General features: G+C 46.4%; 12 protein-coding genes across 12 annotated transcripts; 8 read left to right on the top strand and 4 right to left on the bottom strand.

Moving 5' to 3' along the window:
* Window positions 1-90: 90 nt before the first annotated feature.
* Window positions 91-1,037, top strand: TREMEDRAFT_43007 (uncharacterized protein). Its single transcript, XM_007002522.1, has 4 exons — window positions 91-283; window positions 333-460; window positions 513-734; window positions 777-1,037. The coding sequence occupies exons 1-4, from the start codon at window positions 109-111 to the stop codon at window positions 897-899; spliced, it is 648 nt and encodes a 215-aa protein (XP_007002584.1). The 5' UTR covers window positions 91-108; the 3' UTR covers window positions 900-1,037.
* Window positions 1,038-1,390: 353 nt separating this feature from the next.
* TREMEDRAFT_67902 (uncharacterized protein) lies at window positions 1,391-3,151 on the top strand (the record flags this gene model as incomplete). The annotated part of the gene is made up of 3 exons (XM_007002964.1): window positions 1,391-1,586; window positions 1,666-2,360; window positions 2,486-3,151. The coding sequence occupies 3 exons, from the start codon at window positions 1,391-1,393 to the stop codon at window positions 3,149-3,151; spliced, it is 1,557 nt and encodes a 518-aa protein (XP_007003026.1).
* Window positions 3,152-3,433: 282 nt separating this feature from the next.
* On the top strand, window positions 3,434-4,836 carry TREMEDRAFT_43002 (uncharacterized protein). Its single transcript, XM_007002521.1, has 4 exons — window positions 3,434-3,669; window positions 3,899-4,177; window positions 4,330-4,474; window positions 4,611-4,836. The coding sequence occupies exons 1-4, from the start codon at window positions 3,471-3,473 to the stop codon at window positions 4,807-4,809; spliced, it is 822 nt and encodes a 273-aa protein (XP_007002583.1). The 5' UTR covers window positions 3,434-3,470; the 3' UTR covers window positions 4,810-4,836.
* Window positions 4,837-5,134: 298 nt separating this feature from the next.
* On the bottom strand, window positions 5,135-6,629 carry TREMEDRAFT_60601 (uncharacterized protein; the record flags this gene model as incomplete). The annotated part of the gene is made up of 3 exons (XM_007002807.1): window positions 5,135-5,356; window positions 5,624-6,264; window positions 6,539-6,629. The coding sequence occupies 3 exons, from the start codon at window positions 6,627-6,629 to the stop codon at window positions 5,135-5,137; spliced, it is 954 nt and encodes a 317-aa protein (XP_007002869.1).
* Window positions 6,630-7,148: 519 nt separating this feature from the next.
* TREMEDRAFT_73380 (uncharacterized protein) lies at window positions 7,149-9,265 on the bottom strand (the record flags this gene model as incomplete). The annotated part of the gene is made up of 7 exons (XM_007003083.1): window positions 7,149-7,281; window positions 7,385-7,620; window positions 7,698-7,871; window positions 7,917-8,159; window positions 8,236-8,436; window positions 8,497-9,095; window positions 9,160-9,265. The coding sequence occupies 7 exons, from the start codon at window positions 9,263-9,265 to the stop codon at window positions 7,149-7,151; spliced, it is 1,692 nt and encodes a 563-aa protein (XP_007003145.1).
* Window positions 9,266-9,706: 441 nt separating this feature from the next.
* On the top strand, window positions 9,707-11,194 carry TREMEDRAFT_38000 (uncharacterized protein). The gene is made up of 8 exons (XM_007002447.1): window positions 9,707-9,900; window positions 9,942-10,083; window positions 10,123-10,263; window positions 10,336-10,398; window positions 10,440-10,637; window positions 10,682-10,767; window positions 10,812-10,935; window positions 10,971-11,194. The coding sequence occupies exons 1-8, from the start codon at window positions 9,796-9,798 to the stop codon at window positions 11,141-11,143; spliced, it is 1,032 nt and encodes a 343-aa protein (XP_007002509.1). The 5' UTR covers window positions 9,707-9,795; the 3' UTR covers window positions 11,144-11,194.
* A 32-nt stretch (window positions 11,195-11,226) lies between these two features.
* TREMEDRAFT_20091 (uncharacterized protein) lies at window positions 11,227-11,717 on the bottom strand (the record flags this gene model as incomplete). The annotated part of the gene is made up of 3 exons (XM_007002186.1): window positions 11,227-11,398; window positions 11,526-11,600; window positions 11,650-11,717. Coding segments are annotated over 3 exons (315 nt in total), but the record flags the coding sequence as incomplete, so codon positions are not given.
* Window positions 11,718-11,937: 220 nt separating this feature from the next.
* Window positions 11,938-14,169, top strand: TREMEDRAFT_27000 (uncharacterized protein; the record flags this gene model as incomplete). The annotated part of the gene is made up of 4 exons (XM_007002220.1): window positions 11,938-12,147; window positions 12,227-12,248; window positions 12,297-12,609; window positions 12,657-14,169. The coding sequence occupies 4 exons, from the start codon at window positions 11,938-11,940 to the stop codon at window positions 14,167-14,169; spliced, it is 2,058 nt and encodes a 685-aa protein (XP_007002282.1).
* Window positions 14,170-15,294: 1,125 nt separating this feature from the next.
* On the top strand, window positions 15,295-17,999 carry TREMEDRAFT_60596 (uncharacterized protein; the record flags this gene model as incomplete). The annotated part of the gene is made up of 12 exons (XM_007002806.1): window positions 15,295-15,648; window positions 15,739-15,792; window positions 15,864-15,973; window positions 16,087-16,189; window positions 16,278-16,338; window positions 16,402-16,410; window positions 16,459-16,630; window positions 16,802-16,939; window positions 16,982-17,207; window positions 17,257-17,356; window positions 17,491-17,690; window positions 17,922-17,999. The coding sequence occupies 12 exons, from the start codon at window positions 15,295-15,297 to the stop codon at window positions 17,997-17,999; spliced, it is 1,605 nt and encodes a 534-aa protein (XP_007002868.1).
* A 750-nt stretch (window positions 18,000-18,749) lies between these two features.
* On the top strand, window positions 18,750-20,811 carry TREMEDRAFT_60595 (uncharacterized protein; the record flags this gene model as incomplete). Its single annotated transcript, XM_007002805.1, has 10 exons — window positions 18,750-18,818; window positions 18,887-18,943; window positions 19,023-19,082; window positions 19,222-19,311; window positions 19,435-19,674; window positions 19,720-19,733; window positions 19,776-19,851; window positions 19,897-19,950; window positions 19,994-20,115; window positions 20,340-20,811. 10 exons carry the CDS (start codon window positions 18,750-18,752, stop codon window positions 20,809-20,811), a joined length of 1,254 nt encoding a protein of 417 aa, XP_007002867.1.
* Window positions 20,812-21,527: 716 nt separating this feature from the next.
* On the bottom strand, window positions 21,528-22,975 carry TREMEDRAFT_15869 (uncharacterized protein; the record flags this gene model as incomplete). The annotated part of the gene is made up of 7 exons (XM_007002173.1): window positions 21,528-21,672; window positions 21,717-21,854; window positions 21,889-22,070; window positions 22,116-22,250; window positions 22,298-22,402; window positions 22,448-22,675; window positions 22,724-22,975. Coding segments are annotated over 7 exons (1,185 nt in total), but the record flags the coding sequence as incomplete, so codon positions are not given.
* A 1,724-nt stretch (window positions 22,976-24,699) lies between these two features.
* Window positions 24,700-25,970, top strand: TREMEDRAFT_42991 (uncharacterized protein; the record flags this gene model as incomplete). Its single annotated transcript, XM_007002520.1, has 8 exons — window positions 24,700-24,794; window positions 24,834-24,857; window positions 24,900-24,941; window positions 24,984-25,022; window positions 25,068-25,106; window positions 25,145-25,221; window positions 25,256-25,524; window positions 25,569-25,970. 8 exons carry the CDS (start codon window positions 24,700-24,702, stop codon window positions 25,908-25,910), a joined length of 927 nt encoding a protein of 308 aa, XP_007002582.1. The 3' UTR covers window positions 25,911-25,970.
* Between the last annotated feature and the right edge of the window lie 143 nt (window positions 25,971-26,113).

Here is a 26,113-nt window from a genome sequence, read left to right as displayed (position 1 = left end):
GTGATCGAAATGGGATTTTGATCGCTTAAACTCGGCTCGTTCCGGCGGTCTCTCTCTCTCTCTCTATCTCTCTCTATTGACGTTACCTTTCTTCTGGCCTGGGGGCAAATGTCCACTCCTCTCTTACAGCAATTCCCCTCACTCGCTGTGTACCCACCAGCATTCCTCAAAGATCTTCTCTCTTCTCCTCAGCTCACAGAGGCTTTTCTCTTCACCCTTCCAGAAGTACAAGAACTTGCGGGGGAAGTGGAGAGGCTCGGAAGGGAGAATCACGATCTTGCAAGTTTGTTTCTTCCATATCTCTTCTCTTTTACCTCTATTGACATGGACAGATAAGAATCTGACTCTACGCGATGAATTGTTAGCGCTGCGAGATGCTACCGCTCAATCTTACGCTCATGCCGAACATCTCAAACGTCGCTGGGTCGAGTTGGAAAAGATCCAAAATCAGTTGTATCAAGTATGTTTTCTTCAACTCATCTTCGTTCATTGGTGATAGTTGACATAGACAGAAACATCGCCCTTCGTTCTTACATTTAAGACTTCGGCACTCTTTGACGGCCCAAGATGATCTAAGCGAGAAGATGGCCAATGCGTTTATCGAAGGGAAGAACGGTTATCTTAATGGTCAGACTCAAATGAGTGTTCCGGGCTCTAGAGGGGAATCACCAATACCAGGCTCCACTGCGGAAACGACTCCTACTACTTCTGCCATGGCTATTGGGAATGATAGAGTGAGTCTTGTTTCGTGGTGTGGACTCCGCTGACAATAACAGAGTCAGAACAAGGCCATAGATGACTTTATCAACGATTTCAAAGCGGCTAGGAAGACGTATCACAAGCGTGCTATGTGGACGGAGAGGTGGTCCAGGGGTGAGGTTGCGTGGAGAGATGATTGAGTCGGGGTTAGGTCCTGTGACGATAGAGGAGGACTGGTTGAACAATTTCGGTTTTCAATTCCTCTTGCCGTTATCCCTAGATGATTGTTGCACTTGTGCTTCCATACTTGACACCATCTTGCATATACTTGTTGCCTGACATTGATCTTCCCGTCACTATTGGGATGATCCCTTGGTAGCAGGTACTTCGTATCAACCACACATTCTCTCTCACCCGACTCTGACGTCAAGATGGTCCTTCCTTCGGCTCTTCGGCCTCGGCCAAAATGCTTCCTGTGCGGGCAGAGGCCGACAAACCGAAGTCGAAATGATGGTGGACATTTCAACCTATCTCACCATGATCCTTCTTTTCCTTCCACACCCCTCTCAATCCTAACAAAACTCACTTGAACGTTCCCACAGGCCGCAGCAAGATGAGCATGTCATTCTTCGCCACCGACACCCGGTTTCCTTCCCCCCTTCCTCCACCCTTCCCGCCCTATAAACCGGAGATGAACGTTCTTCATTGGGTTTTCGGCTTTGGTCTGATCTACTCCACATGCCTAGCCCTTGTCACACCTCATACGGCGGGATGGAAGATGTTCAGAATAACAATCACTCCGTTCATCTCTATCGGATGGTTGTGGTGTGCATTTGGTGTCCATCAAATCAACGATGATGATCTATGGGGTACTGCTATACTCATGAGTGAGTCTTGAACCTACTTCAAATCCTCACTAAAAAAACGTCCGTCCCTCAAAACAAGCTGGAATGACTGACACACAAGCATACTTCGCTTTGCCTAGAACACTCGAATTATTAGTCTTTTTCCCTCCGGAGGAAAATGTTTTTCGTCTTCGAACTTCGAAGCCCACCATCAAATCTATGAATGGTAAGGGGCACAACGGGATCGAACATCACGATCTCGGAGAGGGGAAAGAGTCCGAGAAAGTTAAGGGACATGAAGACGAAGTTCTACCTGAACCTATACCTGCACCTTTCACCTTGGCCAAATTTTATTGGGCAAGCTCCCTCTGGTGGTCACTTCGTGGTGTAGGATGGAATTATTGCTGTCCTCTTCCTCATTCCTCTCGAATTCATCCTTACACCCGATCCTCATCCAGACGTTCATACCTGTTGGCCCGACTACAATTTTATCTCATTTGGTGGCTACTCTTCGATGTCTTACGAAGTTTTATGAACCTTTCCTCCGCCTCTGCGTACTTTTCAGGTCGACCAGGTGTAGCTCCCTTGTACAGCGATCTCAGTCAATGGGAAAGAGGAGTGTACAGTGCATGTGTAGCTTTACGTATTATCTTTGGGTGCGAAAAGTCGCACTGTCTAGTCAGTTCGGTTTTCGTGTTGATAGGAGGGATGATGGGATGGGAAGGTGAAATCTGGAGTCCTTGGGGTTGGCCGCCTTTATTTGGGACATTAGGAGAAGTGTGGAGGAGTTCGGGACTATCAAACACTTGGTCGAGGGTGAGCTCATCCGATCCGTCTCTGCCTATTTCTCACATGTAATCTTTGGTTCATATCCCCGCCGCTTAGTATCACCCAACCCACATTCAAGGAAAAACCTCTCGTACGTCGGTGCTAATATACAGACATGGCAAGGATATTTCCGACGTTGGTTATGGATCTTCGGTGTGAAACTCATTAGTGAAGATATCCTACATCTTCCTCATTCTGGTCCATCTCCCCATTCTCATTTCATGTCTCAATCTTCTATCCCTCCTACAACTTCTGAGACATCCAGTCCGGCACAATCATCAGGTCGATCGACACCTTATCACCCACTCCCAACTGCTAAACCCCTCGCTCCTCGTCGACTATCAACCAAGATGGTCCTAGCCAATCTGTTAAAATCAATCATCGTGTTTTCCCTCTCAGGATTGATACATGATGTCGGAACGTACATTTTACTTTTCACAGAAAGAAACAGTAATCCTCATTGGAGAGAAGTACTTGTTCTCACTCCGTTCTTCGCTATTCAACCTTTAGGTTTGGTGGTGGAAGCGGTGATCAAGACGTTATATAGAGGAGTGAAACGAAGATGGTTTTTGAAATCAAATATTGGTATGGAAAGTCCGCAATGGCTGACATTCTTGGAAAGACTCGTTGGATTTGTGTGGACTTGGGTATGGATAGGTTGGACTGCGGGATGGTTTGTCGATGGATTGACAAAGGCTGGTATGTGGAGAAGAGGGGATGGGAGAGTAGAACGACCTAGTTTGGTGGGTGGTTTAGTGTGGGGAAAATGGATGCATTAGATTTGTAGATATTGTAGACATCATTAATCATCTTTGCATATGCATATAGTATTTGTCGTTTGGACACTTCCTACTGATACTCCCTCCTTGTCTCTTCGTCCCGGTATACCTTGCTGGCTTTGCGCAAAGTACAAGACAAGTTAGCATAGCTGCCACGCCCAAAAGTGCCACTTTCAACTGGTGTTAACTACAGTCACGGCGTTTTCCAAAACCCGCACCATCGGAGGCAGCAGGAACTAGAGACATCTGCCAATCGGCTTTCTCCAGTTTGGATCCCTCTCACCATCCCACACCACCCCCCAAAACAGGTTCAACAACCATGGCACTCTTATCCACACGTATCAACCTTCTCCCCACCTCCCGTACATTAGCAAGTGGGGTACCTCATGCTCCCAAATTATTACTCAGGATGCCTCCTCAGAACCATGGACACGATCATGGTCCTGGACCGAGGAGCGACCAACCTGCCCTGTGGGCTGGAAGGTCAAGTGGGGTTTCGAATGTTACTCGGGTCAATGGTGAGTTATCTTTCCATCTCTATCATATCTCATCAGACTCTTTTCACGTCTCCTAGGCAGTTACTCTTTTTGCAGCCCACTACATTATCTCCTCTCTTATTACATCCCCTCATGACCCTCCCTTGCATTGCAGAATATCAACGTGTCAACTGACTTCATGTGGAATATCCCATAGTTTACTACAGTAGACGGAAAGATAGAGACAAGGGTAGTTTGAGCTCACTCTCAGCCCTCCCAAATGGAATATTCATAAAACGGTTCCTCTCCACTTCTTCCAAATCACTAGCAGAACATCCAGATACAACTTCCATCCCAGATTTTTCACCTTACAGAGCTTCATCCCCCGAGTCCAACAAGACTTTGTCGTACTTCATGGTGGGATCTTTGGGTGTGTTGGCTGCTAGTGGAGCAAAGAGTACCGTCACGGATTTGTTGAGTAACTTGTCGGCAAGTGCAGATGTTTTGGCTTTGGCCAAGATTGAAGTTGAGATGGGAGCTATTCCAGAGGGTGAGCCTGATTTTCGCTCTTGCTGTTTCACCTCTTTCTACCCCAAAACCTGTGCCTGATCTACTGCTTCATTCTTACCCTTCACTGGATCTTTTATGGGTTTACTCGCCCGCTCCCAGGGGATGATCGAAGAAAACTCGACTGACCCTCAGGCAAAAACCTCATCGTCAAATGGCGTGGGAAACCCGTGTTCATCAGACACCGCACCGATGATGAAGTTGAGGAAGCCCGTGCGGTTGATATTAAAACGTTGCGTGATCCTCAAAAAGATGAAGATAGGACTCAACGTCCAGAATGGTATGTTGTCAAGTCTTTTCTTTCACACCTTTCCTTTTGCCCACGACATGATGTCTATATCAATTATGAATCAACAAATCTTACTTTTTCTCTCCTTGTGGGCATCACCAAGTGACGAATCACACTTACATCACAGGCTCGTCATGCTCGGCGTTTGTACCCATCTCGGTTGTGTGCCTATCGGAGAAGCGGGTGATTATGGTGGTTGGTTCTGTCCCTGCCACGGTTCGCATTATGATATTTCCGGACGAATCAGGAGAGGTCCTGCTCCTCTCAATTTGGAGATCCCCCAGTACGCGTTCAACGATGACGAGGAGAAGATTATTGTTGGATAGTGGTTTATAGAGATGCATGTGATGGTCAAAGCGAGTCGACTGAAGTGAGGCGGGGTCGTTCACAACTCTCGCTCTGTAAATCGGGAATCAACAGAATTATAGTCCGTTTGGTTCATATTTCCAGACACGGAATTCACCCCCTTCCCCTTCTCTTTTGAGAGACAAGGCAAGAATCTCACTCAGAAACCTCTCCCAGTAATGCCCGTACGTGATTGAACAACACAGCGTGAGAGAGTACGACAGTCAAGAGACTAGTGCAAGTTTTTCATGCGTCATGCGAGTTGTTATGATTCCTCCCCCTCCTTGTCACTTCTTCATCACCACATTATACCCTCAAAACCCCTCCAAAATCCCTCCTCACACCTTCAGCCATTTTATTAGCGAGTTCTATCAATCCAGGATCTCGCAGTTGATGAGCTAAACGAGGTAAGACGAGAAGATGAAATGCTCGATGTGCCGCTGGTGAACCGAACGTGGTGTACACTCCTCCTAGAGTAGCTTCTACTACCATACCTTTTATTTTTGCGTGATCCGATTCGAGTGATGTCTATTGTCAGATCTTTTGCTTCCCCATTTCAAGTCCCAACCATCTCATGAATGTCTTTTTGAGATACTTGTTGGTACACGCTAGATGTATGTTTAAGATTTGTTGGTACACGCGGGGTGTATGTTTAAGATTTGTTGGTACACACTTGACGTTGGATGACAAATGTGGGGTTATATTTGATGGTATGATGAGATTGTATAATAAAGTGAAATAGATGAACAGATGATATAGAGAATTGATAGGAAAAAAGTGAGAAGGATAGCTCACAGGATTCTTATCCCATCTCATAACTTCCCCAACATGCCAATGATCACCAACTGTCCTACCGAGATTATTAACATGTCTCATATTATCCAATTTTTTATCTAAAGTTTCTCCTCTGAGAAAATCAACATTTCTCAATGAACCACTGGTAGGTAAAGCAGAATGAACGAATAAAGTTAAATAAGAAGATATAGCTCTTCTTCCTAAGAAAGATAATCTAGCATTATGTGAAACAAGAGTAGGGCCCAAGTTCGAATCGTGATCTTCCCCTTGTTCACCAAGTACGACATTTGATCTGGTCGGATCACTTTCATCTACGAAATCTCTTTGGAATTCTATATCTCCACGTGCTCGTATATTTTGACGTGTGTGAGATCGTGAGACGAAAGAGTTCGGACCGTGAGGACGAATGAAATGTGCGTATCGGAATGATTTATGTGTTAATATTTGTAGAGAAAGCTCGGGTGATAATTGATGTGAAAGAGGGAGAGATAATATGTTGGAGAGAAATGCTTGGGCTTGAAGAGGGGTTAAAAGAGGTTCTTGCGGTGATCGGATAGGCCGACGAGGGGAAGATGGTTGATGCAGAGGGGTATCAGTTTCAGGATCGATGTATGCTCTTGCTGCAGCGGCGAGATGACGACCTGGGGGTTAGTATGTATAAATGAGCTACCAAATGACGTTAAGTCATGGAAGCAAAAGATGTGAATTCATCGGGTTGGAGAGAAGGGGTGATGATAATGTTGTAGAGTACAAGAGATGAGGAGAAAGTCAACTTGACCTGTGTGGGGGGTGTTAGGTTAAGAACTTTATGACATCGCGAGGAGTAAATAAGGGTGATCATAGGATACACAGCTCATAGGATGATAATGAAGGAGATAGAGGACTAGGGAACATGAAGAAATGGTAGAAACTCACGAGAAGATTCATGAGATGAAGTAGGTAATAACCGTGAACTGTTGAGAAGACATCGGACGGATGATGTTGAAGAGGTAGAAGCGAGCGACATGATTCTCTCTCTTTCACTTCTTATCTATTCTCCTCTTACCTCTTATAGACTCCTGTCCCAACCAGAACAAAGTTTACCTGTTGAAGAGCTGGTCCAAGGTTGAGGTAATTTTGAGCAAATGTCAAGAAAGCAGAGTTTGAGGTCGTATGCCAACTTTTCGATATTCTCTTTGCACGTGGCATTTCCCAATCTCAGACTTATCACTAACCATACCTAAAAGACAAGAGAGAAATTAGGGATAATAGCAAATGACATAACGTTAGAGTATGCACCATGCAGTTCACAGTAAGGAATCTACATGATATGCATATGCACAATACTGTTGGTACAGACTTTATCAAGTATGTACCCCATTTCTTCATTCGATGCAATTCATCATTCGTAAGATTTATCATTTATTGTCCGTGACTAACATTATTGTGAACACTGCGCGTTGACATGCAGAGGATGTGGGAAAGTTGTATCGTTGATGGGTGCTGGAAAAGGGGATTGTGGGATTGAAAAGGATTATAGGAAAGATCATTCCTCTGACCAATCACATAAAGCTGCAACCCATTTGGCCATGTTGACCTTTTTCGCCTCGCTTGTAAGGATGAAGGGATGTTGAAGTAGTTGCCAAGGGTAAGGACGGTCAGTTCCAGATCGTATGAGACTAAATGTCAGCTACTGAACTATCTTCATTTACTGAAGTTCACTCTTAGCTCGTACAAGATATTCAAATAAGAGTACTCTATAGTGATGATGTAAAAACTCACCAAGCAGCCATGAAATCTTTGATCGGCTCGCTCCAGATCCTCCCCACTGACGGGTCATCAATCATGACCGGTACTGGCGCCGTGACGATATAGCTGAGGAGCTCGATAGGCGCCACTGACTGGTTTTCCCCTTCTGGAGGAAACGGAAAACGAAGATGAGCTACCTCGTGTAATGATACACCGAGGGACCAAACATCTGCTTTGATTGAATAGGGTTTTCCTTGGATACGTTCGGGCTATATATCAGCTGTATCCTTCCACTTGTGAGCTACATGTATGGCAAAGATGGGAGAACAGAGGGGGGCTGACTTACAGCCATATAATAACTCGTTCCTGTAAAGGTCCCAGCGACAGAGTCTATCAGTTCCCCAGACACGCCAAAATCGCATAGCTTAACTACGCCTTCCCGAGTGAGAAGAATGTTGGAAGGCTTTATATCTCTGTGAATGATACGACGTTGGTGTAAATAATCAAGCCCTTTGAGAACCTACAATCAGTTTCGTTGGTTTTGACCATGAGCAAGATCGCTTACCGATGCAGCAATCCTCCCCAGTACATGTTCAGAACATCTCATACCCGTCTTCTTCATTTTTCCTAACAACGAATCCAGACTACCCGCTTCACAATATTCCATGAGGATACCAATTTGACTATCTCGTTCGGCAAGGAAAGAACCGTAGTGTTCCACGATATGAGGAGAGTGACAACCATTAAGGATTTCCAATTCCAATAACAGCTGTTTGTGCATTTTAGGATTGGGAGTACGCGCAATGACCTATGGATCAGCTCGCATCAATGAATCTCGCACTTAACTCAAGACTTTGTGTAACTCATGATCATTTCAAACTCACCTTCTTCGCCATGAGTCTCCCAGTCTGTTTATCCTTGACTAAATCCACCTGTCCACCAGTCCCCTCCCCTAGACGTCGTAAGAAGATCAACTGGGAAGGGTCGAAAATAGGACTATGTTTCTCCTCGTCGTCCACCCTTCTGGTCATCTCATCCAGACTGGTCCTAGAAGAATTTCTATCATATCCCGAAATGCTCAAAGCCTTAAGTGTCACTTCATCCCCATCATTGCTCGATCTCCTACTCGATGTGGCATGACTGACATTCGAATCAGTAGTCGAATTCGCTCTCGACCGATTCAGTTGTCCATTGGCGAAACTTGGTGAAGCATCAAATCTTGATCTCGAAAGTGCTTGTCGTATGTCCTCGGTCATTGCACTCATCTGATCCACTTCAAGCCCAGATGGCCTTCCAAAGCCGTAAGACGATACACCATCTTCATCCGTCCCTCTTGGTCTCAAGGTCGGATTGGGATCTTCCGCTCCTGCCATAGGAGTTTTCAAAGTGAATGAAGGAGAATCTAAACCTTCCGCACCGGCCGAAGGATATTCTTGACCTGATGAAAACCCGGAAGAGAGTCCGCTACTTCCTGGTATACAGAGTCTCAATGATGGTGTTTGAGCGCCATTCCGACCATTGGGAAGCGGTGAACTGGACGCATTCAGGAGCTGTGGACGGGGAAGTGGCATTGTTTGTGGTAGCGGTGAAACGGTAGGCGAAGAAAGAGCAGAGATGACTAATTTTGGTCTATTCGGGTTGGGTGATAATGAGGGTGAAGGTCGTCGAGGTTTGAGAGCTAAGGAAGGGAGAGAAGTAGGGGTATGCCAACCATGTACACCGACTTGATCAACGTTTATACCAGCTGTAACATCAGCACAGTTTGTAACTCATGATGAATGGAGAAAGTAAAGGGTAAAGGGGCTCACGGACGTTATCCTCTGGGATGGATAATTTGGGAGGAAGGGGGCCTTTGTGACCTGGTGGTAAAGGTCGAGCCCCTCCTGGCTTTCGTGCAGGTGGCGGAGTTCCCATTATCAGGTTTTTGTGGAAATGACAGTGGCGATGATAATGTAGAGGAACGTTGTGGACAGTTGTGATATGCTGTAGGAGGTAATGTTATCGTAAAGGTGTTGTAGTCGTGGTTTAGTGGTGGCAATTGGCGTGGAAGGTCGACTGTTGGAAGGGGTAGCTTACCTATGACGACGGTGGCGGCGCACTCGCAATGGGTCGTTCGATATCAGGAATGGGGTAGCTCTGATCGTACCGATGCACAGCGTATAGACGTCTCCAGTGTTCGGGAAGATCAAATAGAAGGTGACAGGTGCAAGTGGAATGTAATACAGAGACAGGATCAAAATAAGTAGTGAGGGTGAAAGAAAGATGAAGTGAAAGTGTGACCACGACGTCATCATCTTTTATGATCTTTTACATTCCTTCTTTCTTACCTCCTCCTTCACTCATACTCCGGGCTATGCCCGATGCACATTCTTTTGCTCTAGAGTGAGAAGCGTAGTGTAGACCAAGTGATAACATCAACTCCATTGCACTAAAAAGGCTATACCATGCCTGCTATCGCGACCTCTTCTCGCCTTCTCAACACCGGCCGAGTTCATCTTCCGCGGCCGTTATCACACGGCCGTACTTATGCTTCTCATGAGAATCCCCTTGTATGTATCATTTCGTCTTAAGCGCCCAGTGTTAACATTAGGGCATCCCACGTAGACAAGTCAACCCACCACCAACGTTACCTCGGAAAGGGGGTCCTCCTCAAAAGTCCAGAATAAGTGGGGTCAAACATGTCATTGTTGTCGCTTCTGGTAAAGGAGGTGTGGGCAAGTCTACGGTAGCGGGTGAGTGTCTTATATGTAGAAGTAATGCCTGACATACAGCCAACCTCGCTGTCTCAATGTTGTCCACTTCACCTCTGGGTAGACAGGCCAGGGTGGGGTTGTTGGATCTGGACATTTTCGGTCCCAGTGTGCCAAAACTTATGGGGTTGGAGAATGCCGGCGAACCAGAATTATCTACAGGTACGTCTGACACATCGCGTATTCGGTCTCTGAAAGACAGTGCAAGAAGGGGGTTTTGATGCTGATGAATAGAGAACAAGCTACTCCCTCTGCGTAATCATGGGATCAAGACCATGTCCATTGGCTACCTACTACGTACGAACATCGCCGCCTCCACGAGCTACAGCTGAGAACAGCACCGAATCCTGCAAATGACACGCCTGTAGTGTGGAGAGGTATGATGGTTATGAAAGCCGTTCAGCAACTTCTGTTCGACGTGGACTGGACGGACTCCACGCAGACTGGTAAAGACGACTTGGATGTGTTGGTGGTAGATATGCCACCAGGTACGGGAGACGTGCAGCTCAGTCTAGGACAGCTTGTTGATGTGGATGGTGAGTCACGATAGCTGCAATGATCCAGCGTTGCTTAGCTGTAGGAGCCGTGATCGTATCCACACCTCAAGACGTGGCTTTGGTGGACGCTCGAAAAGGGGTAGCAATGTTCAACAAAGTCTCTATACCTGTATGTTGATCATCGTCGATCCGTTCTCTACCTGATAGACATAGATCATAGGACTGTTGCTCAACATGTCGCACTATACCTGTGCGGCTTGTTCGACACCGCATGAATTATTTGGCAGTTCCGAAAGTTTCTCCAAGACGGCCAAAGAACTGGATTTACCTGTATTGGGTGAGTGATTTTAACATTGTCTCGCTGACGACCAGGAAAGCTGCCATTAGTATCGTCAGTGAGCGACGGAGGAGATCTAGGACGTCCGATCATGGTACAGAGTTCACCCGAGGGCGAAGAGGTTAGAGCTGTGGTGAAAGGAGTGGCGAGTCAAGTGTGGAAGTTTGTAGCCGGTCGAACATCATCTATCGCAGGAGTTAGAGGATGATCTTCAAAATAACATCATGATGTTGAGGTTGATGCAATTCATTCATATCCTACATTGCCATCCCATATCTAATCCTTGACGATAGCACGGGTGTACACGACCTGGGCTCGGTGGACGACGACAGGTTTGATGAGACCTTCTTCCTCGAGATAGGCGATGGCTCGGCGGGCAAGAGAACCGTTGACTTTCATACGATCGATAAGGGTGGAGACGGTGATGACTCGATACGTTGGGACTTCCTTTACGATACGGTCGCTGGGAGGGGAACATACGGTTGGAGAGGAGAGTGAACAGTGCCATTTTGTGTCGGTCATAATTGGGAACGGTTTGAAAGAGGAGAATTATGTCAACTCATGTTGGGTCAGGTAGGATGAAAACTCACAAAAGAGGTTTGTCGAGAACGACGGCGTTGTTGGCCTTGTCCTTGACTTTACCCTTTGACCACTTCTTCTTCTTTCTGTTGGATCAGCATGGATTCAAAGAAGTGATAGGGGAGCATTACTTACCCAGCTTTTCCACCAGCGGCGGCAGCGGCGGCCTTCTGAGCCTTACTTTTGACTTGAGCGGGAGGCATGATGTGGTGCTAAAGGAAAAGAGAGGGACGAGTTTCGCGATATGCGGTCCACATAATCCCGCGGGATTTCATCAGGTGGGGCCGTAAGTGGCGGTGGAGGTAAGATGGGTGGCGTGGGTTCTTCCCTCACTTCTCCTACATCGCCTATGCCAAGTCTACTACTCCCCCTCAGATCGTAGATCGCTCTTGGTTCGTCTGGCACATCGACTACCAAAGTAGAATGACATCGTCACATTCTGAGGCTTCCACATCGAAGAGTGTCCGAAATGCGGCCTCGACACCCACCCCCACTCCTCCCAAACACACCCTCGCCGACCTATTCCACTTTCAAGAGATCTTCCTCCGCGTCCTATCCTTCCTCCCTGTGTCGGATCTCGCTAGGATACAAGCTGTCAATTCGCATTTCGCCAAGATGAGTCTGGATCCACAGGTGCGTTGCTACCCTCCCTTTGTCCGTCCGTGGCCGATATAGCAGTGAGCAGTGATGCTGAACATTCTTCCCTCGATAGCTTTGGAAGGGGCTGTATCTCGGTAAGTTCTCCACAACTGATGTCACTTTCAGTGTAGACTGACAGGTAGCACGTTATCCACATCCACATCACTCAAGACTCATTTATGTCGATGCGCCCAAGACGCCATCCAAGCGACCCATCGCCAGGTTGCCCTCGAGGGCATTTCCTCCTCCCTCGCCGTCGAGATCGCCATCGGTGCAGTCTATGGGACCTCCTGCGTCTGCCTCATCAGCTTCTACACATCAGATTGAGAGATACCCAGGTGTTGGACAAGCAAAATCGTTGACCAATCGGGAAACTGTTGACGTAGATGGTATAGGCCACGGTGTGAGGAATGATGGTTTAGATTGGAAAATGATGATGCGTCTCAACACAAATTGGTCAGTTCTCCCGTCGACAGCTGCACATAACATGTTGACTTGTGTAGGTCAAATGGCAATGTATCGGCTGAGGCAGATATCCCCTTACCACCTTCTCCATCGCCATCAGCGACTTCTGAGATTGTTCCGCCTCCACCGCGTCCTCAATCTGCACCTTACAACCCTCAACACATAGCCTTGTGCCCTTCCTTTATCTTCACTTGTAATCCCGCATCACCTCTTGTCAACGTTTATCGATCATCGACCTCCTTTTCAGCCACCACCACCGCGGCTCCAATAGGTATCATCCCTCCCCCTCCTGGATGGTCCTCACCAACTAGACCAGATAATGTGACTGCTATCTGTGCGGACGAATCTGTTGCACCAGCTGAAGAAGATGAATCTGCTTTGCCCGCTAGGATAGCAATTTTTTATCAATCTGGCGGTTTTGTCGTTCTCAGCGTTCGTCATTCTTTCCCGACTGCGCGTCTTAATTGGAAGAGGGAATCAATACATCCTCCTCAACAACGACCTCGATCTGTTCGACGACGTGCGACGACTTTCACTCCGCTAGAAGGCGATCCTGTTGTTCTGGCCACTATGCACTATCCCCTGTTACTCACTGGCACACTCGACTTCCATCTCTCCTTCTACGCCCTGCTTCCTCCAATCGCCAACGAGCCTACCCGCCCGCTACATGTGTCTACGATGCACTCGGATGTATCATTTCATCCAGCTACCTTGTCCGTATTCCCTCATACTCCTGAGTCCTTAAATGGTCCTGTAAATGAGGAACGACCACAGAACTTTCGAGCGTCCCTCACTTACTGTACGCCCCTATACCCATCTTCGTGGACCGTAGCAGTGCAAGAATTCGGCATCGACCTGCCGTCATCTCTTTCCAAAACGCCTTTGGTATGGCGAGGTGAATGTTGGCATGTAGGTCGGAACTCGATATCAATGGATCCTTTCATATGGCCTAAAAAGGTCGATCCTGTGATAGGTATCAAAGGACGGCGTGCTGTAGGTGTGGGGTCGGACGGTCGATGGGCAGTGCTGGCAGGTAATGATAATCAAATTCAAGTTTATTCATTACCTACCCCTTCCCCATCTCCACCTCCATCTACGAAAGAACGACCTCCAGAACCTATCAGGCACGCTCAGACTCTGCTTGCTCACAGTTCTTCGGTCACTTCCCTTTCTTTGGTCGGAGGACGGTGTGTATCTGGTGGACAAGATGGGAGAGTACTAGTGTGGGAACTAGACGCTGAGGAGGACGAAGCGAGAGTAGGAAGAACGATTGGTTATGTGGAAGTTCGAAGAGGTGGAAGAAAAACCTGGAAAGGTGCTTCAGGCCCTTCTCTAACCTCAACTTTGGCGGAAGATCAAGAAGGTTTACCTCATCCCGCTAGTATCTCCGCAGCTGCCAGAAGTCTTTTCTTGCCTCGACCGCCAATGGAAGATAACGAGGAGAGACGTCCAGCTATACGGAGGTTGGCATTTGATGAGCAGAAAATCGTCGGGTTGGTGCGTATGGGAGAAGGGAATGAAATGATGAAAGTATGGAGTTTTGACGCTTGATTTGTTGATGATGCATCTGTCGTATCTGTCTTCAGGTATGTGATGGGCTTGTTGTTGTCTGCTAGCACAGCTAAGCGAGATACTGTATCTCAGTGCGGTATCTATCATCTCAAACACGAGCATGATCTCCAACGTGTCACATACGGACGGAGGGGGTCGAGGGGTTTTTGATATCCTTTCATAGCTGAGGACGTCCCCCGTGGGTCACATAGATCATATAGATCTTCCCAAGATTTCATTTCATATCATTCCATTCCTCACCTTCCTCCCCATCACAACGACGCGTTCACAGATGCTAACCATATTGAAATCCCTTTTGACTTTCAACCTCAACCTCGGCAAGACAAGCCCTACTTCACCCACCTTATCTTCAAATCCCACAACACCAACATCTCCCCTTTTCTCCGTATCCGAGCTTGATAACTCCACACCAGGTTCTCCGAATGAACTCAAGATAGGAGATGGTAGTCCAAGATGCGAAAAGATGACCTTAGAATATACCTCTCACTCAATCTCTTACGCCCTCACAGGATTGTCCAACATAAACATCATTTCCTCCTCTGAACAGGTGGGAATCACGCGGGAATTGTTACAAGGAGCTTCTCTGCTTCCTCGACATGATTTTGCAAGAAAAGATACGTGGAGCGGTGTATTTGACCTCCTACCCTTCCCGGTAAGAGACGAGGTGGAGGGGAGGAAGTCTAGACGTTCGAGATATGTCAAGAGCTTTGATGGTGCTGTGTGGATAAATCTGGACCCTAGGACGGTGGTGGAACTTGATACTTTTCATGGAGGAAGGAGGATGAGAGCTAAAGGTGTTGTAGCGGTTTATCTCTGACCATATGTAGCATGAATCCCTGTCACTGCTCAGCATACGTTTATCAGTGGATATTGGAGCCCCACGTCTGATCAAAGATAAGGATTCCGGGGAACCTACCACCCCCTCGTGGCCCCAACTTCGGCCATTCGGTCGCTTTGATCACTTTGCTTCCTTCCAGCTAGTCCAGCTTCCCTCCAGGTGACCATGTGCTTCCCCAACCCTCCTCGACATGATCCCAGTAAATTTCACCAGGCGGAGAAGCATCATCAATTCTTTCAGCTCTTACCACGAAATAACCTAACAAAATGCCCGCCAACCATATGGTCTTCATACCCGTCTCCATATCTCATCTTCGGACCATGCTACAACTCATGATCAACCTCCTCAACCTTCATCCGTCTCTCATCATCACCTTGTTATCTCTTGAGGTCTACAACAAGAGATTGGATCAAGAGTTCGCTCTTCACCCCAAGCAGACATTGGACGCTGTGAGGGACAGGTATAGAGTGGTGATGGTTCCTGATGGGTTGGACGATGCCGGGAATACCTTGCTCGAGAATTCTGTTTTCTTGGAAAAAGGGAGAGAGAGGGTGGAGGGATTGATAAGGGGTGATGAGGAAGGGAAATGGGGGAAGAGACCTTGTGCTTTTATCATCGATGTGAGTTTATCAACGCTTGTGGACTCTAATTTCGCTCAAACATCTACTTTGCGTCCTTTTTCCATTGAAGTTGTATGATAATATGAGGAGATCGAAGAAGCCACGAGAGATAGAAGGGACGATGTGATCATGAAAGTGTGGGATGTGGGTTATAGACATGTGGAGATGAGGTCGATAGAATATAAAGTCTATGGTTGTGATTTGCTCATGAAAAGATCTGCAGAGCAGGAGCGAGGGGTATGATCATTGAGATCACTCAACAAATGGGTTTACCCAAGATACCTTGTCTTCGAATATGTCCCACGATGGCTATGGGAATTTATCGGTGAGTGAGAGAAGACTTTCCTCACTGCCTTCATAAAATTCTGCCGCATCACGCAAAAGAACATGAAGTATCCCTCATCCACTTCATTGTGATTTACAAAATACTGAGCACAGGTTTTGTTTCTCTGATGAGGAATACGGGATCGGAGAAAAGCTCTTGGATCGTTATGAAATGTACAAAGCGGAAGGAATGGAAGAGCTCAGAGCTGCTAACAAGGTGGGTCTTTCCGCTCTCCTCATCTTCTCGTATGTCTGCAAGACTTTTCCTTTGCGAGTTCATACCGCACTCCTTGTGCTTATTCTAGGCGATACGCTTCATCCAAGGTAAACTCCTCGAATGGCCCGATCTCCCACCGATGTACGACTGTGGGTTATTCGTTTCTCTGAACCCTGACCAGCCTATCCAGCAGGGAGGATGCTAACGTGTAGACGAATGGAGTGAGTCATTACCACACTCTCTCCATTTCATAAGGTCCTGAATATCAGCTAGTCAAGGCGAGACAATCACAGTCGACTCGAATTACCTTTTGTTCCATCATATGATCTACACAACTTTTCATGATCTTGATGGGTACATCTGTACTTCCATCCCGGAACTAGACACGATGGCTTTGAAGGAAATCGAAAAGTCGCTCGGTAAGCCTGTGTATGCGGTAGGGTGAGCGAGCGTGTCGAGTTTACTCTCTTTACTCAATGAACACAATCCGCACTGAATTCTCGCTGCCCTCCCATTGATTCTCTGGTTCGAATAGTTAGAAATCTGATTTGACCTGAAGCGGGCGTATAACTGGGATACAGGAGGATGTGGGCGGAATGAGCTAATGGTCAGGCCTCAGTTCAACGAAACAATATGGAATGTGGTAGAACACACCCACCCCTCTGACGCTCAACGAGATGACAATCACATCATTTCATTCCTCAACAAGGCGCACAAAGAACAAGGGGAAAACTGTGCCGCTTACATAAGGTAGATTCTCCTTCCCATGGGAATCCTGACTTATGACCTCAGCTTCGGTACCAGTTTCTGGCCCAACAACCGTCCAGATCTAATCGAGATCATAATCGACTCTTTGCTTCTTGCGGAACCTCCCATTCCGTTCATTTTCGCTACCGCTTCTAGAGGGAAGATCACTCAAAAGGTCATTGACAAGGTCCATCAAAGCGGAAGAGGTCTCATAGTGGATTGGGCACCTCAAGTCCAAGTTCTAAGTCATCCAGCTGTTGGCATGTTCTTAGTGAGTTCTGATTCCTTCTTCCGATCCATGGAATTTTACTGAATGTGAGACACATTGCGGATGTACTTCTCTTACCGAAACTATCGTCTGTGGTGTCCCCATTTTGGCTCTTCCTTTCGCTGCTGACCAACCTGCTCTTTCTGCTCATTGTGAGTCAACATCAAATCTATCCAATTTTATCTCGTCACCAATTCATCTGCTGATCTCCGCGGGTGACACCCAAACGCCCGACGCCCAACGCCCGTCGTTCATGACTCTGATCGCCATCATGTGCTGATCCCAGTCACGCACATCAATCCCATCGGGATTCAACTCACCCAGCTACTCACCGGTCTCGTGGGTCGTACTACAGGGCTGGGTGAATATGTCGAAGGTACAGAAGAAGCCATGAGGACCCAATTAGCCGACGCTTGGACGCGTATGCGAGGTGAGGAGGGTGACAAGTATAGAATGAAAATTTCGGAGTTGAAAGAATTGATGCGGGTGAGTTGGGTCAGTGGTGGGAGTAAAGAAGCCGCAATGAGCATCAGCAAACTTTTTGATGAACATGAATGATCCATGATGGTCGTATGAAATTGTTGATGCTGTGTAATTATATTCACGTCTTCTGATGGCCCCATACGCATCCGCCGGGCTGGCAAGGGTTAGTGTGGACCTTGGTCGCCGGCGGTCTTGTGTTTCACCACCCAATTTGATCATTCAGCATGATCATAGACCGGTGGGGGAAACGAAAGACATGATACCATTTTGATGATTGTGATGATCTATGCAGATGTGTTCAACTGGGTGTGAGTTGAGTCCCAGAAGGAGAAGGGGTAAGGAAGAAGGGCGCATGGCGTCATTATAACCCGTTTTTAAGGTTCCCAACCTGCACGTCCTTTGAATGATCCTGACGCCACCGTGCACGGTCATTTCCGGCCCGTCCTAGGCCTTGGGGTCCGTGCAGTCGGCCAAGCCCCGTAAATTGATTTCCGATTCCCGTTAGGGGCAATCCTTGGACCGGGTATTCTATCCTGCTACAATATATAAATGTACTTGCTGCCATGCTGCTTGCTGCTTGTATCCGTATATCACACCCCTGTGCAGTGTGAACTGTGAATTAGTCCTCATCTTCTATCCCCTTCCCACTTTGGCCTTGTGAAGTCGGGAAAGACGGAATAACGCCTTCTCCTTACGCCTCTACGTTCGGCGGCGTCAAGCTTTTTCCAGGGAAGCTGGTCGGCTTTTTTCCCCCCCAAAAGTCGTCAGACCACAGGGGAATAGGGTATGCAGTAGGAACAAATTACCTCCGATCGTTCAAAGGGCAACGTGAATATCTTTCCCTTCAGAAAGTTCTAATCGATTTGCCGAGGCTCACTTTCGGGATCAGTCGGTGGTTCCTTGACTCTGTCTTCGTCAGTCGTGAGAAATAGAATATTTGTATCTCAGCATTCCTCATCGTTTCTCGACTATCGAGTAATATCATAAAAACACGCTCCAACTTCCATCCCGGTCTAGAGGTCCATCGAAAAACGAAATAAAAGAAGAGGGAAACGGGTAACGATGACGTCTATATCTTCCATACCCGTTGGAATCTCCCCTACCGATTACAATTTCAGTACTTTTGATTTGGTAAGTTTTTCATCTTCATTGGGTAGTACTAGGAATGTTGTAATGAAAGGGAGAATGCTGATGTACAGTACGGCCCAGTATGTATTGGTGTCATTCTTAGTGTTTTTGGTTGTGGTATCTTCTGCGTAAGTCTCTTCATTTCTCAATACCAAAGCGGAACTACGAGAAGGGAGGGATCTGAAGTAGAACGGGCTGATGAGAAAGATGCAAGTGGGAAGATATCTCACTGATTTCCCAAATGATCAATTATGGCATAAACTAGCTGTGAGTGATACTCTACACTTGTTGGATGTTGTATGACTGATAATTATGACAGTTGGCCGTGGGTTTTATCTCCTTATTTGTCCTCCAATTCCTGGATGGGAATAGTTCTGTAGTGAGAATTCGAGGTCCTGACAAATAGGTACTTTTAGCACTCAACATTGCTCAAAGTGCTAGCGATTGTTCTCGTATGGTCAAAATTCTCGTTCTTCACCCTGCCGATCTTATCTACGTCAGTATCATTCTCTCTCCTTCCTTCCTTCATCGTTTCCCTCTTCCCCACATTCTTCCAGTCCGCCCTTTTCCATGTTTGGTCCAATCCATCATACAACGTTATTCAACCACTTACCCTCAGTTCTTATCACTACATTCAAGACCAGAGGAGATAATCAGTCCCTCACTATCCGTAGTCATTTGCGCCATCGTTCAATTCTTCTTCCTATTCCGATTTCTTCAATACGCAAAACTCAGCGTCCCTCCGGCCAAACGTGGAACTCTGCGGTACAGTGCGGGAATATGGACGGCAGCTACTGTCCTAGCCTTTGGAGTCCTACTAACTCTCGGCGCCGGGATCGGGGAGGTTGTAACTTTCAGTGTGAGTCCTGATCTTTTATGACTCCAGAATGACGCTGATGGATAGAAACTTCCAAACTAGTTTGTTCATATGAAATTCAAATGGTCCAAGCTGATGATAAGTCTATATGCTTATAGAGGTATATCGGCACATTCTTCTTTCGCAAGGACAACCGTTACTTGGTTAAGTGCTTCGGCGGTGAGTACGTAGGATCCGAAAGTAGAATGGGAATTTATAATTTAGGCAACTGACATTTTCTTATCGATCTTGATCATCTTTTCTCTCCGACGAGCAGATGTGAGTTTTGTATCAAATTGTTGAGATGAAGACTAATGGTAAGCTTAAGAATCGTCAAAAAGCAGCCGGGAGCGATATGATATCCGCCATGGCACAATTGGCATTACAAAGTGGAATCATGATCACTGCTTTACAAATAGCTACTTTGATCGCTTATCTTAGATCGTAAGTTCTCTTCAACGATTCCCTCTTTCATGTCATATCATTTCTTCTCTAATTCTCGTGATGTGTTCTCCTGAATTCTCGTGTCATATCTCACTTTGTCTTTCCTCACCCTCTCACTAGTATTCAAATCCCTGATGTTGCATTCTAACGAAACGAACAATTTCTCTCAAGCCATACCTCTGTCAAAGGTCGTTCTCCAGAACTAAAACCTAGCTGACATTCAGAAACACAGCATGGGCAGATTTCCCTCAAATATTCATTAGCAAATTCTACAGTTGTAGTCTCCTTTTCGCTCTTTCACTCCCTAGAGACCTAGCACGAAACCGTACCAAAACCACCAAAGCTCAAGTCGCATCAAGTCGTAATTTACCCATCCCATTATCGATGCAAAGAGTTACAAACTCATGGAAAACTCGTGATGTAGATGGTATAAACGCCGCATACGCTTCACAAACTTTCGGTCCTGGTACTGCCGCCGTGAGAACTAGCGGATCTAGTTTTGGGAATTCAGAAATTGGTACAGAAACGGATTTAGTAGGTTTAGATACTAGGAATGAAGTTGGTCAATTAGGAACGACGGGAACAATGGGACAAGAACCGAAAAGTTTAACTGATACTATGGGTGTGGTACATTTCGATGTTGATGAAGGGTATGAAAAGGAGAAATATGGTTATGATCCTAGTAATAGGGTTTGAAACGTTTTAAGGCATTTTAGGAAATGGGAAGTTTTGAAAAAGTAAATTACAATTAAACAATTAGGAATTGATTATGATGTCTTTGTGAGGAATGAAGAGATGGATAGAATATGAGTTAGGAGAATATCTTTCATGGGGTTTTTGTAGCTCTGGTTATTTAGGTTGGAAATAAAGTATATATATGTCGATGATCATGTCATGGTGTTTGTTTTCAATCCCTCAATCGTATTCATCTTTCTTCCTTCTGTGTCAATTACCAGGTCGGATTGTACTGGAACATGTGTTGGACTAAAAGAGATTGTGATAATCAGTAGTCGAAATAGATCGCATACATTTGTACAACATCCCTTCCGTGATACCAATTACCAAATACCGTAACCAATTACCAATTACCAATTCCTTATAGTAGCTAAAATCGCTTCACTCTGTTTTAACATTTCTTCCCTCTCCGTAGCTTTTTGAATAGCATCTTCCATTTGTTTCTGTTCTTCTTCCCTTCTTCTCTCTGCTTCTTGTAAATGTCTAGCAGCTTCCATAGCGTCTAAAATACTTCTTTCCATCAACATGTTATCCTCTTCTCTAGCTGCTTCTTCAGCTGCGGCTTCTGCCAAAGCAGCAGCTTCAGCTTCTTCCCTTGCAGCTTGTTCACGAGCAGCATCCAAAGCTAATTGCATAGCCATTTCCTGTGCTTGTGCTTCTTCACGTTCTCTGATACCTTCTCTAACCACCGTATCGATGGCTTTTGCCAATATTTCGACTTTTGTAGCTGTTAAACAACCGAGAGAAACACAACCGTCAGGTAAAAGATAAATGTGATGTTTGAGAAGTGTCGAAGAATCCGAAGGATTAGGTAGGATCATACTGATCATCAGACAATTTTCTTTTTTTTCGAGAGTAGGACTTACCAATATAGACCAGTGGAACGTGTTATAAAACTCCAATCTTCTCCAGGAGAGGGAGTTTTGAGTTTAGTATTGAGCATCTCGAATAAAATGGAACGAGCTCTTTGAATTCTGGTAGCCATAGCTTTTATTTCTTTGTTCCTATTGTCAGCGTAGAAAAGAAGGGTGGACTTACCAAGCGGATAGATAATATTTATCAGATAATACTCCATGAGCTATGGAAGCACCCCAAGGAGAAGGATGATCGTATAACCCTCGAGCGATCTTTTGTAATTGAACATCAAATCGTTTCTTTTGAGTCGGGGTTTCAGTGATGATTGAAACTATTGCCGGATTGTCAGAGTATAAACCCAAAATCTGTACGTTAGCTTAGTAAGTGTGTGGTGTAGATATGAAACTGACAGAATCAAAGCCTTGAACTGAAATCACGGGAAGGTTTTGTTTAGCCAGATATCGCAAGTGTCTCGCATCAGTTTCAGGATCTCCACTTGCCATACCCTGATCAGGCATAATGACCAATGGTAATAATTGACGTTTCTATTTATCAGTTGAAATTGAATTCGAGTAGGATAAGATCGACTGACTGAAAGGATAGTTGTTAGCGATTTCCACTGAACATCCGTCAAGTCCATCCCGGTAGGTTCGAAGCCACCAGCGTATAACAAGACCGCCGATCCTGGTGATGTATCCTGATATAATCAGTAACAGTATCAATCATGATGGATTATTCTCACTTGGAGCTCTTGTCTCATACTATCCCAGTCCACTTGCACTGTTTTTCTGTCAATGAAAGTGTATGATCTCAGCTCCAACCCGCTCTCACGAAGTGTCGTAACCGTCTCTCTGGTGGTGATATTAGGGTGATAGATAGGGTTTTGTAATATTTGACCAGGATAATGTGCTATGAAAGTTGCTGCAATTCGCAAAGCAGTCGTCAACGATGGTGCTTGAACAGCACTTATCTGCGAGTCAGGGAAGACTTCTACACAACCATAGATAAAACGACGAACGCGATTATGTCTGATGACACTACTTTCAGCACCGTATGCCAACGTCAGACCGCTTTCCACAAATCCAGCATGTCCATGTATTGGCAAAGGATCCTGACCAAACATCTCGTCGGTCCATAAAGTTTTGCGCATTTTTTGCACAGAAGGGGGTATGAACAGTTTTCCGTCGTCACCTCGTACACCGAGCAGGGAGAAGTTCATCTTATCAAGATGTGTGTCTTTCTGAAATGCAGCGGAGACCTGGGCAAGACTGGACGTCAACTCGTATCGTTGCTAAGAGAGACAAGCTCAGTGCCAACTTACGTGTCTGGTGTTCCTGTCAATACCTCATCCTCAATCTCCACATCACCTCTGGACAGATTGGTATTCGCTGTGGATAGCTACGAATCAGCTGAGTCTAAAGACTTGAACATACCTGTTGTAACACCTCATTCAATAGGACTGCCTGGGCATCTTGTGACATGTCCGCCAATCCAGCACCCTCCGTCGCGCTCTGAGTGAGTTTTGCCAACGCATCAGTGGCTTCTCTAGAACCCGAACTGGCAGCACGAGTGGCTTGTCGTATAGTGTCCCTCGCGGCAGCAGCAGCTTGTTCTCCCTCCAGACTCGATCCTGACGAGATGAGAGTTTGAAGAGCTTGGATATGTAGTCCGAGGTCGAGACCGAAGTGTTGAGGATGTCTAGAAATTCAGTTTGAGTAGAAGAAACACTCTGATACGCACTTGCGTTTCTTGCGGGGAGGTATTTCGGGCACTTCCATCCTACATAAACTTGGTACGCCTCGTTTGATACTGTCCGTTAGGCGATGAAGACACAAGTAACCAAGTGACATACCATTTATCGCACGGGACTCGTCTGTCGCACTGCTTGTTAGCTCTGTCTGAAATGAGTGGGTGACTCACTTGTTCTATAACGTGAAAAAAGAAAGCGTCAGCGACTCCCCAACTGATCAATACTTGACATACGTTTCTAAAAGTCAGCGATGACAAACATATTTTCGACTCACTCTTCGATGACATTCTTGAATGAAGATACATCAGCTTTCATCATAGCAAACTTGACGAGACATACCGGTACAGCTCCTACGACTGTTAGCTGAATAAATCAGGTAAATATTAGCTTACAGTACGGGTCTGGCTCTTTTCCGCTTTGTTTTGGAACCTTTGACAGTCTCTTTGTCCTCTGCATAACTATCATCGTTCTCAGATCGCTCGTCCTCACTTTCACTTCCCACCTCTTCCGTCCGCTCGGGAGAATCATGAGCTCGAAGAGGGGTCCCTTCTCTTTCGCGACCATCACCAGGAGGTTGCTGCAGTCTTCGGACGATATCCTGCACCACATCATCTTGTTGTTCTTGCTGTTCTGGCTCTGTTGATCGATTTTCGTTTCTATGCTCCTCACTTAAACGTGACAGAGCGGCGAGGTCGGCAAGGGTCGCAGCGTCCAGATCACCTTCGAGTCCGAGTGGTGAATCTCTTTCTGCACGTTGTGAGTCATCCTGTGAATGCTGGGGCAGTTGTTGATGGTCGTCGATCATGTTGGGTGGACGCAACTTTGGGTGAGATCGTGGAAAGCGGAGTTGTGAGGGGGGAGAATCCTTATCGCCGATGAAGTCAAACTTGTCGCTAATTTTGGTATCTTCACGATTCGTTGGGATGAGGGTCCAGAGCTGGCTCTGCAAATCAGATGGCTGTTCAATCGGACGGGTCAGAGATTGAGGAATGCTGAATATCGCTAAACCTCGAATTGGACTGTTTTGAAGGTTTTCCTCGGTTGTATTTCAGGCACAGCTGAAACCTATCCCATCCCCTCATCTAACGCTGTTCCTCAACGTCACCCATCTGCTCGTTCATCAAAGTATGCTCGCAATCAGGACAGTAGGTCGAGTCGCAAATCCCCCATATTGTGTATATACCCTACGACAGTGGAGGACTGGAACTGCTCACTTTTTACCAACCACCAGACGTTTTTTTGCCATGTCCGCCCCCCTGGACGTGGAGAAGGAGGACAAGCTACCAGTGACAGACCCGAAAACTGTTTCAAATCCACTGGGCCAAGGCAACTATGTAAAGTGAGCATGCGGCAGAAGTCATTCCAATACTGACTTCAGGACTGCCGGGTGTATCATCATTGGGTGTGTCTAATTTAACCCCTCGTGACGTTCGTTGACGCCTAGAGATGAGGTGCTGAATGGGAAGACGAAGGACACCAATAGCAAGTGCGATCACTCCCACCGCTGATTTCTCAAGCTCATCAGTAGCTTTTTCGCACAATACTGCTTTGACCTTGGCATTGAGCTGTCCGTTCTATTTATTCTATACTGGGATACCTAGTTGACCAACAGAAAGCGGATCGAGGTTATCGCCGATGATGAAGACGAGATGTGGGTTCAACGTCATGATCTCAGAAACTGATTACCAGAGTGGAAGCCGCTCGTCGTATGACTAAGAACTACGACTTTGTAGTGACCTCTGGAGGTATCGGTCCCACTCATGATGGTGAGTTCACGAAATCATCATAAACTCATGGTAGATATCACCTACCCTTCTCTTGCCAAAGCATTCGATCTTCCTCTGGAGTACGACTCCGAAACCAAGAGACGAATGTGGGAATTGTCTTCTGCGTCAAGAAGGGAAGAATTGGCTAAAGCCACACCAGCTCAAGTAGAAGCTAGGAATAGGATGGCCCTTTTCCCCACTGCGAAAGGAGGACACGGAGGGAATGGTCAAGGTGGAGCGAGGAGTGAAGTCTTGTTTGTCAACTCGGACAAATGGGTTCCCGTGGTTCGCTTAGCTGGCAAAGTGAGTTTGTATCATCAGTCTGAGTGAACACACTGAAACTTTAGTTATGTATCTTCCCTGGGATACCGAGCTTATTTCAACAACTCCTTCTTGGTCTCACTCCATACATACCCTTACCCCCTGCATCGGCTAAACCTTTCCGTCATCTGATATACACTAGCAAACCCGAATCCATTATCGCACCTTTTCTCACCGAGCTACAAGTGAGAGTCAAGAAAGAGGGTATCAGAGTGGGATCGTATCCTTTCTTACAGCGGGGTGTACATGTCAGTTTGATCGGACATGATGTGGAAAGGGTCAGAGAGCTAGGGCAGGAGGTTGTAAAAGAGTTGGAAGGGAAGGTGGTTTCGGAAGGACAGTTGGGATCTGAGGGGTCAAAGATGTAGCTAGGTGTGTGTATACTCTCAGGCTGATCAGGCTTCTGCTGTTGTATACCCTGACTTGAGACTCTTCTGGCTATTGTGTTCAGGCAGCTTTAGGCTACCGGGCTATAGCTACCGACTAGCTACCGAGTTGTTTCTGCACACCACGTCCGGCGGCCTTTGGGAGAAGTGCCACACTCCTCCTCGCCACCACTACCTTACATTCA

Source organism: Tremella mesenterica, assembly GCF_000271645.1.
Source record: "Tremella mesenterica DSM 1558 unplaced genomic scaffold TREMEscaffold_2, whole genome shotgun sequence".
NCBI classification, from domain to species: domain Eukaryota; kingdom Fungi; phylum Basidiomycota; class Tremellomycetes; order Tremellales; family Tremellaceae; genus Tremella; species Tremella mesenterica.
This window is presented reverse-complemented; position numbering and strand designations above follow the sequence as displayed.